Source organism: Leucopleurus acutus (genome assembly GCF_964270905.1).
Source record: "Leucopleurus acutus genome assembly, chromosome: 5".
Lineage (NCBI taxonomy): Eukaryota > Metazoa > Chordata > Mammalia > Artiodactyla > Delphinidae > Leucopleurus > Leucopleurus acutus.
Genome location: NC_139147.1, coordinates 134,136,572 through 134,149,515, shown reverse-complemented (window position 1 = coordinate 134,149,515; position 12,944 = coordinate 134,136,572). Strand labels below are relative to the sequence as shown.

Genomic DNA, 12,944 nt, shown 5'->3' with positions numbered 1-12,944 from the left:
TGATTTTTAAACAAAAAATACATAGTTGATTTGTTTTAATTATTACTACTTTAGAACTTTAGGTATAACATGGAAAGACATGTGGATTGGTTCATTTCCTTTCTCAGTATTTTCCCCTAAGTTTATAGCCATTGTATCCATTTATAAAATAACTTTATAGTACTAAAGCATTTTTAATCAATACTGGAGAACTATTTTGATATTACTGTATTGCATTATAACATGATACATTCATTAGTAAAGAATTATAATGAAGACTTTGTAATGGTCTACGTTTTATGTCTTAGTATTCTTATTCATGTATTTAAGTATTTGAGGTTTTTAACACAAATTCTACATTGGGGTCTGATTTTCATTTTGGATGTGCTCTGTATAAAGGTGGCTTTTCTAGACTATATATAAAATGATGTTTCTTTGATTTTTAATAAAAAGAGCTAATACCTTACTGGATAATTATATCAATTAAAAAGGATAGTTTTGTTTTGTAATTTAAGGGTGATTTATTAGCAGAAAGTATAAAAATGAAGTACTACATTTTCAGTTGTTATTTATCCAATTTGGACTATATGTAACTAGTATTTCAGGACATTTACTTAAAATATTTTATGTAAAATATTTCAATTTATTTTTTTCTTCTTGTTGCAGGAGCTAGAGTTAATGCCAAAGACAACAAATGGTTGACACCTTTACACAGAGCAGTTGCATCTTGTAGTGAGGTATGAAATTTCTCTTAGTAAATATTTTGTATATAAAATCATTAAGTAGGCCTGCCTATGAGACCATATTCAAATTCTGTATTTTCAAAAAAGGAAAAAGCAACTGAAAATACCTAGACTGGTCACTTCTCTTTGGAATTTGTTCAAACCAAGTTAATTGTTCCATTTTCCTTTTGTGACTAAGGCCTCTTGGAGAGTCTGAAGTGGCAGAGAATAGAAAACCCTGCTTCTGTACTTCTTACAAGAGAGCAGTTGTTTTTCTATCTTACAAATTCCTCCTCAAGGCTTTTCTCTGCTGACTGATTCACAGTAGCCTAATAGACATGTTGCAGAGGTTCTGCTGGTTGTGGTCAAGAAATAATCTTAGCAATGTGTAATGACTAAATGAAATATTGTTTAGGTAAACACTGAAATTAGTTTCAGAAACATTACTTGATCTCACATGTTGCCAGTTCTAAATACAATCTTAAAATATGTTAGGTGTCTTATGAGGAAGAACAATTCCTTTTTATTTATAATCCTGTGTATTGTTTGACCTTCAAGATAACTGACATTTTGGGAGAAAGTTCATTTTTATATTTGTCATATCTTCTAGTCCTCATAACATCCTTGTAGGATAGATATTTTAAGGAACTGTGTAGTTAATAATTTGCCAGAAACCACTCAGCTGTTGAGTAGCAGAGATGACACAAATACCTGGACCCTCTTTTTTTCTGTCATTTTACTGCCTTTCTAAAATGGATTGGGTACTTTTTACAGATGCATTGTGCCCAAAGCACCCCTTTTACCTATCTTACGATAGTTGAAAACATTTTTTAAATAAAAGGTGGGACTGTATAAATTAATGTTTTCTTCAGTTATTCAAATTGTGGGAGATGAGGGAGGGTGGCTACTGCTGCTTCTCCCCATCATGGGGCCAGATAGTTCTGGAGAGAGAAGGGGAACACATGCCTTGGGAGGATGTTTCCCCAGGAGAAACTGGGGGCGCTCCTTTCTGTTCATTCTTCTTTGTATTCCTCATTTCGAAGTACACCTTGAACCCCAAATGAGAGTTGGGTGAGTGAAGAGGAGTGGAGGAGAAGGTGGCTGGAAGGGAGGGACTGTAAATGCTGCGGTGTGACAGAGGCGGTCTGTTGACCATAAGCCTCTGGATCGGGAGGGGACGGTGGTCCTTGGTGGCTACAGCTAGTGAACTGTGGGACTTGGATCAGGAGACACTGGCTTCAGATATCACCTGCCACTTTTCTAGCTGTGTGATCTTGGGCAAATCTGGGAATTCTGAAAACTAAGACCTATTAACCAAAATACTTCGAACTCTGAAATTCATGGTAATGTTTTTAAGTTAGTGGTTAGCCCTCTTGCAGTGAAGTTTCTTTAAATAAAGGCGGTTAAGGAAGATAAACATTGCCATCATGGCAACCTATTGATAAATTAGTCATACTTACCTATTTTTTGGTATGACTCTTGGAAATATGACTATTAAATTTAGTGGAGTTTTGTCAAATTAAATCATCAGAAAGAACACTTTGTATATTTGTAGAGATTATAAAACAGGCCAAAGATTCTTTAAAAAAAATAATTAATGTTAAAGGCAGATTGCAGGTTCTACCCAGAGACCTAACTGCTGATTTTTTAAAACTATGTACGTGGCTTGAACTTAAGGGCAAGCTGTAGGTTAGAAAGCAACAGATCCTAATAATTTTAAGTTTAAGCTTTTCAACCTAAAAAAGGTTTAGGCTTTTCATCCTAAAAACTACTAGGCTATGTAGTATTACTACTCTTCTGCAGGATTATGGGAAACAGCTATAAAATGTAACCATTCCATAAAAATATAACTTCTGTAAACCCTGAGCCCTAAGGATTATTTTTCTTTTAAAAGGAAAATGCCATGATTAGGAAAACTGCTAGGAAACCTAGTCAAGATTATCAGTTTCACTGGTGTTCTTTTAATTATTCGTGTCATATCCTAAGAGCAAAAGAAAGCTATACTTACATTACTTACTTCATTTAATAGAAAACATAACCGCAAAGGGGTATATAAAAAGGCAAAATTTTAGGTAGCTTTTGGTTTATGTTTTTGAGATACCATGAGAGAAGTAAGCTCTACAGAAGATGATTAGAGTGACTATTTTCTCACTTCTCCCAAGGACAGAGATGACTAGCATCGCTGAAGATGCATAGTAAGGAAGTTAACTCCTCACAGACAGTGGATGTCTTAAGGCTTAATTCCCTCACTGAACTTGGGTTTAGAAAGACTGCTTCGGGTTAACTATACCAAGTTCCCCAGCTCTCCTTCCGTGACATGGTTTCCATGCACCTGGTCATATTGTCTGGCTGCCGCATCTTTTCTCCACCACTGGTTTGTGACTGTCAATCTTGAAGTGTAGCATACAATCTAGCTCTCCATAAATGCTGAGTATTCTTCTGAATAAATCAATTTCTGAATATTAGGGCTTTGTGTGTGTGTGTGTGTGTGTGTGTGTGTGTGTGTGTGTTATTTATTTATTTATCTGTCTATCCATCCACATAACACTGGATCCTCTGAAGGATATGCATTTATTTTTTTAACCTAACTCCAGGAATTAACATTTTAGTTCTATCAAGATAACTGAGTTTAAAATATATTATCATGTGAGGTATTAGTGGTTCACCCAAACATTGTGTTTATTTGGAATGCGTTAGCCCTTCTTTTCCCTGTGCCTGACCCTAAGCTATGAATAAATAAATACTCTCTGGATATAATTAGTTAACCTTTTGTTATCACCCCACCCCCATATTTCTTAATCTTATTTAAATCAGTGTCATAGGGTATTACTTGTTTGTTTGAAGTCAAGGCACACCTGCAGCATTTCTTACACATGCATACCCTCTAATAATGGAAAAATCGGGATCAAGGTTACTATGGTAATTCTGTCATTAGTAAAACTATATCCTTGGTTATCTCTACATTTTTTTTCTAAATGCTTGTAATGTGTTGCTAATAAAATCTAGAATTCTACTAGGGTAAGACATCAGGCTCATTGGTTTGTAATTTCCAGAAATTTACCCTTTAAAAAATTTTTTTTGTTTTTGTTTTTGAATCTCCTGTCTTTAGAGAGTTCTTCAGTTTTCTCTAAATTTTCAAAGATCACTGCTATTGTGATATGGCACTGACGTATATTATTCTGAGTAGTAAATGATGGATGTATTAGTCAGCTCAGCTGCCATAACAAAATACCATAGACTGGGTGGCTTAAACAACAGAAATGTTTTTTCTCACAGACTGGAGGCTAGAAGTCTCAGATGAAGGTCCAGCAGGGTCAGTTTCTGATGAGGACTCTCTTCCTGGCTTGCAGATGGCTGCCTTCTCACTGTGTCCTCACATTTGGTCAGGGAGGGGGGAATCTCTCTCTCCCTCTTCCTTGTCTTAGAATGCCATCAGTCTGATCAGGTTAGGGTCTCTCCCTTATCATCTCATTTAACTTTACCGCTTTGTGGTGGGGGTTGGTTAGGACTTCGACATGAATTGTGGGGTACACAATTAAGTGTCCCCAGCTGTGGACCCAGGGTTCAAACAGTCTTAGTCGTTGTGTTTACAGCCTTCTTTAGGTGCCATCTTACCCACCCTCAACCATAAACTGGATTTATTCTTGTTTTTCTGTGAAACGAAAGTATAGCTTTGATTTTTCTGTTCTTGCTGATGGAACATAAGTATTCCATACACTTTTCAGAAACTTAAAGGTATGCGTTGTGAATTCCAGTTGGAAATAATTAAGGCAAGCCTGGCATCTATAGTATGCTGTATTTGCCCAATTTATCCAATTATAAATTCTTCATTTTGTTTTTAATTATTTTCTAGTACATCTATTTCCCAGGATGGTATTAGTGTTACTCCCTAAGTCACAAAATACCCTTCTTGAGGATGAAGATTGAGAATCCTGACAGTATTTGTACTTTGTTCTCCACGACTCTGAGTATATATTCCTCTGTGTATCTTTTTCCCTATATTCCTTTTTCTTAATTGAAATACATTTTACAGTAAAATGCACAGACTTAAGTGTGTAGTGTTGAGTTTTGGCAAATGTATACACCCATGTAACCTTTCTCCCAATCTAGATTTAGAAGATTCCATCACTCCAGCAAGTTCCCTCATGTCCCTTTTCAGTCAGTCCCTCCTGTCCCCAGAGGCACCTCTCAATTGCCTGTTCTAGAATTGCCTGTTCTAGAATTTTATAAAAATGGAATCATACAGTATGTACTCTTAATGTCTTGACTTCTTTTGAGATTAGTCATATTGTTGTGTACATTAGTGGTTCATTTCTTTTTATTGCCGAGTAGTGTTTCCTGTATGGATGTACAACAGTTTATCTATTTTCCTATAGGTGGACATTTACATTTCTTGTTTTTGGCTCTTATGAATAAATAAAATAAAAAATAAAATAAATAAAAACATTCTTAGATGGGTCTTGTTAAAATTTCTCTTGGGTAAATAGCTGGATTGGAATTGTGGGGTCACAGGGCAGGCCTTCATATGTCTTTACTTAGCTACTCAGCAGGTTGATAGATTGATGGTCTTTTGCCAGCCTTGTGCTGGTTCCCATATTTCAGCAGTTCTGATTACTTTTTATTTCAAAGGCTATGTGCAAATCATGAATAATACTATTTTGCTTGGTCTTCCTTGCTACTTTGCATAGTTAGTTATTTTAATCTTTTGAACAATCTTATGTACGTTAGGTTTTTTTGCTTCATAGCAGACTTGAGATGAGTGATGGACAGGTGCTCTTTCCCCTCTTTACTGATAAGAAAACCAAGGGTCAGTTTTACTAGACTTGAATAGTTATACCTTGTAAATGGCAGAACTGAGGTGATTTGGTTCTGGTCCTTTTCATTTCATATGTAGTTTGTTGTTCATCTGCCAAAAATAGGATTATCACTGTAAGGAGAAAAATTTTGCTACGTTTAGTTCTGATTATATTGCTTAATATTGATGGCATACTGGATTCTTTTCGATTTTGCCATGAGTCCAGTTTATGGATGTTTTGTGACATTTTTCTTGTGCTTCTGGGAGACCAATCCCTTTGAATGGTAAATTCTTAATTTGCCTTGTTAACACCAACTTTCCCACCAGGTAGCATCACAACAAAGACTTCTTCCCTCCCTCCCTCCCTCCCTCCCTCCCTCCCTCCCTCCCTCCCTCCCCTCCCCTCCCCTCCCCTCCCCTCCCTCCCTCTCTTTCACTCTCTCTCTAATGAATTAGATCCTAGTGATTTTTCATTTTGTAAAATATAGCATGTGGAATACTTTGGGAAGTAGTATGTTTAAATTTTTGTATATTTAATGGCAAAGTGATAAATCTACCTTTTAAAGCTTTGAAAGTATAAATTAATTGTATCTCACCATCTAGAAAAGCAATATTAGTAATGAATGTTTTTGAAGGATATTTGTCAGTATTTCTTGTACATTTTGATAGAGACTGATTGTTGTGCCTTTAATTGGAGGATAGAGAAAGGGAATGTTTTATTTTGATGTATCTTGCATGGCTCTGAGTACTGCCTTTAGTTCAAGCTATTTTGTTTTCTGGCTTGTTTATAGCAGGTTCTGCCAGAACTATTTTTATTTTCTCAAGAAATTTTATTTCCTTCATGTGTGTACAATTTCTAAAGCTGTTAACTCATTTGTCTTGTATATCTTCATATGTTTTAGGAAGCAGTTCAGGTACTTTTGAAGCATTCTGCAGATGTTAACGCTCGAGACAAAAACTGGCAAACACCTTTACACATAGCGGCTGCTAATAAAGCTGTAAAGTGTGCGGAAGCTTTGGTCCCTCTGCTGAGTAATGTAAATGTGTCTGATCGAGCAGGGAGAACTGCACTGCATCATGCAGCTTTCAGTGGACACGGGGAAGTAAGTGGTATTCAGTTAGACAGTGATTCTCTCTCTCTGCGTGTGTGCCCGCCCCCCCATTATTAATGAACTTGCCTATTTTGCTCATTTTTATTTAATTTTGCCTTTTTCAAACCCTCAGACTTCTTTTCATGATAATTCATGATATATAGCTTTCTCAAATTTAGAAATTTATTTATCAGATACAGCCCCTGCACTTGAATTTCATGGTCAACCTGGGGAGATAAAGGACAACACTGCCAACTGTAACACAATGTGAAAAGTATGTTCTGTCATTGCAGGAAAAAATGTCTAGGAAGGTGGAACAGTTTCATTGTTCTCCCAGAAAGATGGTGGCAAAGGAAGGTGGAGTGTAGAAAACCTTTTTTTTTTTTTGCGGTACGCAGGCCTCTCACTGTTGTGGCCTCTCCCGTTGCAGAGCACAGGCTCCGGACACGCAGGCTTAGCGGCCATGGCTCACGGGCCCAGCCGCTTTGTGGCATGTGGGATCTTCCCGGACCGGGGCATGAACCCATGTCCCCTGCATTGGCAGGCGGACTCTCAACCACTGCGCCACCAGGGAAGCCCAAAAACATTTTCTTATAGTTTATTTTGAACATTTAGTCAAGAATTCTTTGATGACAGACCATCAAAAGAAAACAATTTAAGAAAATTAATATTTAGTTATCTTATACAAGAAGTATTGGTTAATGTTAAGTGTGCCATAGCAAAGAGTGGGGTTTATGTATGTACATGGAAGACTTAGGAAAGAATGAGACTCAGAGTTAGAAGAACCTTTGAGGGCAGCTTGTCCAGTCCTTCATTTTTGTTGCAGACACAGAAACTCAAAGAAGTAAAAATGGTGGTCCTACTGTATAGCAGAGGGAACTATATTCAATATCAATTCTTTTCCTGTAGTAGAAAAGAATCTGGAAGAAATATATGTATATATAAAACTGAATCACTTTGCTATGTACCTGAAACATTGTAAATCAACTATACTTCAATTTTTTTTAAAAAAAGAGGTAAAGTGACATTCCCAAGATTCCATGGCTGAGGGTTAGTCACTGCAGTGCTGTTTTCACTGTTCTCGGCTTTTGCAACATAAAGAATTCTTGTCTCTGCTGCAGTTCAGGTCACTAGATGAGTCCCTTTTTGACATCTGGAATGCCCTTTCTAATGGGGAAACTATTGTAAATATGCTTGAACCTAATGGAAATGACTTTTTTTGGTACATTATGAGGTAAGTAGACTGTGCAGTGACCTTCAGGTCTAATCATATTACGGACACTGCATCTGTGTTTGAATTAAATTTAAGACGTTTCTGGGATCAGAATGCACTTTGAATTTTAATAACACTTTGGGCTATAAAAAGGAATAAAACCTGTTGTTAAATACTCTCCCTTTAGACTTTCCAGATTTGTGCTTAGTTGTTCATAAAATACCAGGACACAAAGTGGCATCTTTAAAAAGATGCTGATGCCTGACTTCAGTAACCACCATAGTGAAACCTTTTTTCGTATATTGTCCTGTTGTTTATTAAATTATGTTAAAGCATCTTCAGTATATAGTCTCATCTTTCCTTTCTACAAATGCAGAAATTCGGTACCAGAGAGCTTGAGATGAGTAGTTTTCACGATGGATATTCATGAACAGTTCTGCTTCTGAATGTTGATGAAACTGTGTTTATTTTTATTCCAGATGGTGAAACTACTCTTGTCTAGAGGTGCCAATATTAATGCTTTTGACAAGAAAGATAGACGTGCTATCCACTGGGCAGCATATATGGGTATGTGTATTTTAAATTTATTTTTTGACATTAAGTATTAAGGAAAAGTTGGACATTTCGTTCTTGCATTTGGTATAACATGTCTTTTGGGGTAGTGAGAAGTTGCACCATATCTGAGTTTGCTGCCCAAGTGGAACCAGCCTGGGAGTCAGGGGAGGTTTGCCAGGACAGGAGTACATTAGGTCCAGTTCTCCTGAAAGCTCTTTAAAATTAATTGTTTACTTTTAAAGGGAGAGATGTCCTAGACACAAGTTTGGGATACAGAGTTTAGATTGGTGTTTACTAAAAGCCCATTCTCATACCCATCCTGAACCCATCCTTGTTTGTATGGGAATATTAAGGTAGAAGTTGTGAAGATGTATTAAGAAGCCTGTTATCTTGTGCCAAGCACTGTGTTAAATAGGCATATCACGTTTGATTTCTACCACAGTAAGAAACTGAGGTTTAGATATCAGCTTTTCTGCTTTTAACATTCTTGAGGGAATTCCCTGGCAGTCCAGTGGTTAGGACTTCTCGCCTTCACTGCCGAGGGTGTGGGTTCCATCCCTGGTCGGGGAACTAAGATCCCACAAGCTGCGCAGTGTGACCAAACAAAGGAAAAAAAGGATTCTTGAAAAGTCTTAGGATCTGCACAGTTGCAGTTTGAAACTAACAGAGCTCATGGGAAAATGGTCCTGGGGCAGACTGCTTAAAACCTACGCAACTCCACGAGCAGAGCACTAACGAAAGCATTAATGGGTTTTTGAGGTAACTGGGACAGCCAGGGAGGAGAAAAGTCAGGCTTCCACAGGATACTTTAAAACGCACAGAAAGAACAGAGCACAGATGCTGGCCTGCGGGCGCTAAGACCACGCAGGTCGAAGTGTATCTCAACCTGCTGCAAACCTTGCAAGTCCCGTAGGGCTAGGCTGTGCCTCTAGAAGGAAGCCGTGGGTGGGGCGTCTTACAATAGAGCTGAAGAACTCCTTTCTTTGCAGCCATGGAGCTCAGGGCTTTTTCTTTTCCTCCCAACAGTCTATTCTGCTTCTGCTCTTCTTGCTCCTCTGACTTAGGAAAAATTACATGGACTGACGGACCACATAGTGCTGGTCTCATTCCCATGTGCCTCTCATACTGACTACAGAGACAGTCTAGCCCCTCTTCTCACAGGCATAGCTTATCCTCACTACTCCCTGCCTTTGCTTTTGTCTTTTCCTAGCTCTCACTTAAAATTCGAAGGTTGATAGAAGATTACTAATTTTAAAAACTGTATAAAATTGTAAAATACAAAAATGTAAGAAACCAAATGAACTCAAACCAGTTGACGGTAACCCCAAGGTCCAGGAAAATCCTTTGCCCATCATGGAAATAACTCTTGGACTCTTGGTGTTTCTCTCACACCAAAGGTTTGTGCCTCCAGTTATGTCATGGGCACTTTTCTTCTGTTAACTGAAGGTAAAACATCCAGAAGCAAGTCTCCTGTGGTGTCCTAAAGTGCCCTCCTCACAGCCTGTAGGTTTTCTGTATTTTAAGTCTTGGGGATTTTTCTGAATATTCTGGAATAGCTTATTCTTGACAGTTCAGGAACAGATAGTCTGTGATTTTAAACTATATACCTTATATTAAAAGGTTCACACATTAAGCAGAGGGTGTCAGGCCTTTTATCTCCAAAGAATTAAACTTGGCTAAACAGCTGTTTTCATAAAATTGAAGGCCAAGGAATTTTGTGGGTTGCCTCTAATTGAGCTCCCAGAGTAGCTGGGTGTGTATATCTCAGAGGCCCTTGGATGGCTTTGTTTTCCTTGATCTACTAAATGTCATTTTTCAGGCCGATTGTGGATTGTAAAAGATATTCTGTATTTCTTGGACCTCATAGTCCATTTAATTTTTGAGCATAAACATTCAGAGATTCATAATTTTCCTTTCCCTGTCTCTTCCTTCCTTTAAGCTTGGAAAAAGAGGAGTATTGACACACAGTTTCTAAAACCATTCAGTTGTTTTAGGTGTTCAGGATTAAAAAGGAGCTAAATATATGAAAGTAGGGAGTTACTGCCTGGTCTCTTAAGACAGGCCTTAAGTCCAGGTCATTGACACCTCTAGAGAATCTGCCAATATTAGCCTAAGAGACATTACATTATTGCATTACATGTCTTCTTGTAATTTATTTCTCACAGGCTTCTGTATTTGCCCTGGCCTTCTGTCCCCTGGTTGAGGCTACCCTTACTTTTCTGTTAGGTTCTACCTCTTATACTTATGCTATGATTGAATCCTCTGTTTATGTTCCCCAGCCCCACCTCTGTCCCCAAATGAACTGATCATTTTTCCCTCCCTACGCTGTGTTTGCTCCTACCATGAACCTTCATTAAGAATCCATTTACTGTTACTGATGAACCTAGTTACAGGGCAGGAATAAAGAGGTAGACATAGAAAATGGACTTGAGGACATGGGGTGGGAGGGCGAAGCTGGGGCGAAGTGAGAGTAGCATCGACATATATACACTACCGAATGCAGAATAGTTGGCTGGTGGGAAGCAGCAGCATAGCACAGGGAGATCGGCTCAGTGCTTTGAGATGACCTAGAAGGGTGGGATAGGGAGGGTGGGAGGGAGGCTCAAGAGGGAGGGGATATGGGGGCATGTGTATGCATGTGGCTGATTCACTTTGGTGTACAACAGAAACTAACAGTATTGTGAAGCAATTATACTCCAATAAAGATCTGTTTAAAAAAAATCCATTTACTCATTCATCTTTTCTGTTGCCTTCAGTGCTTTTAGCAATATCCAGTCACTTTTTGCCTCAAAGTACCTTACTGTGGTGACTTTGACATAGAGGGTACTAAATAAATATTAATTACCTTGATAAGCAACTCATTACATTAATTCTTCTTAAAGCAATGCATAATTTGAGTTGATGTGAAATGGTGTTTTTCTTCTTACTTTCCTTTCCATAAAAACTTGTGAGCATAGCTCATTTTACTTTTATTAATACATTCATGAACAAAAGAAAAATGTAGGGAATTTTCCAAATTCCTGACAGATAATGATTACATTTATCAAATTCACGTTGCATGGATATAATTTTTTTAAAGGAGTTATTGACTACAGAATTATGTATGCCATGCATGTCTGCTGGATGCTGTCTTCTAAAAATACACCCATATGAATTGAATGAAATCTAGTCTCCTTGGTAGCATCGTTCTATAAATTGATAAGGAAAACACATATGTATTCTGGCTAGGTTCCACCTTGCTAGAACAATATCATTTATTTCACTCTAGAACTTTCTTCTCTTTTTTCTTTTAAATAGGTCACCCCAAACTGGCTATGGAAAGACCCCTTCTTCATGTTTTCAGTGGTCCGTTAAAGGAATTTTTACATATTTCAGAAATGTGATTAAATAAATATTTGTCAATTTTAAGATTGTAAATTTCCCTATGCATGGCACCTTTTAAAAATAGGGCTTTATCGGTCTCAGGAAAAGTTCACACTTCCTGGAATCTACATAATTAATATGATCTAAGTCATTTACTTAGAATGATGTGTTGGTTTTGGACAGTTTTTCCATTATGTTTGTATAATGGGCCTTCTAGTCTTAAAAATCAGGAGAATTTGTTTCTTTTTGGCATATTTAGTGAATAATATGCATTTGCCCGGTTTAAAAAAGCTATATTTATGCGTGAGCCTCCTGGGCATTATAAGTCCTGGTTTTTAATACATTACAGTAAACCCAAGTAGTTGTCTTTCTAGAGCCATAGATCAGAGAGTAATGTGTAGTGAGAGATCTTTTGTACCAGTTAGTGCTCTTATATGATAGTCACATTTAATTTGGCATCTAATGATTTGACAGATATTCTTTTGATTTTTTCCTAAAAATATAGTAGATATTTTTCATATTGAAATGGGGAAAAAATAGCTGAATGTATCCACTTTAATTGATAATTTATATATATGAACAACTATATCTACTTGATTCTTTATGCATCTTGTAGACTCCTTTTTTCAAGGGGGCAAGGCACTATGTTTGAAAGTCTCATTTTTATAGTTATTTACTTTATATACTCCTTCCCTATGAGAGGTATTAAAAATGGCATCATTAGCAACTCATTTAATGTAACGTATTTATTAGGTACCTATTTTGTTTGAAATACACCAAGAAGTAGAACATAAGAGCCTATGATATTTGCCTTTAAAGATATATATATTTGGGAACTTAATACATAAAAGTAATTAAAGAGTTTGTTAAATAATGATTCAAGTTTAAGATACATCACAAAGTATTATTATGTATGCTTATTAGATAGTATTTATAGGTACACTGTGCTTTTGGCCACGTAATTCTAGGCAACTAGAAGCCTTAAAAAGACTTCTAGGGAAGATAGGAACTGACATGACCTTCTTCGAGGATTAGTAACAACGATTAGAAAGAAACGTCCAAGCAGAACATTCTGTACAACGTAGGAATCAGTCCCATGAACAAAGGCACAGAGGTGGAAAGGCTTTTGGGAGGAGGAGAAAGTACTGTATAATCTAATGTGACAAGAAGTGAGGAGATAAGAAAGGAGAACAGCGGTTCTCCCTCCTTCCACCTGGCCTCCTTAT

The 12,944-nt window shown here is 37.2% G+C and overlaps 1 protein-coding gene across 2 annotated transcripts in view; it reads left to right on the top strand.

Moving 5' to 3' along the window:
- The window catches only part of ANKRD28 (ankyrin repeat domain 28), a 185,726-nt gene that overhangs the window by 119,035 nt on the left and 53,747 nt on the right, over positions 1-12,944 (top strand). For both annotated transcript variants that reach the window (XM_082840084.1, XM_082840083.1), the window contains exons 4-6: positions 646-716; positions 6,399-6,599; positions 8,280-8,367. In XM_082840084.1, coding sequence (XP_082696210.1) covers positions 646-716; positions 6,399-6,599; positions 8,280-8,367 — 360 coding nt within the window. The remainder of the gene's footprint in view (positions 1-645; positions 717-6,398; positions 6,600-8,279; positions 8,368-12,944) is intronic.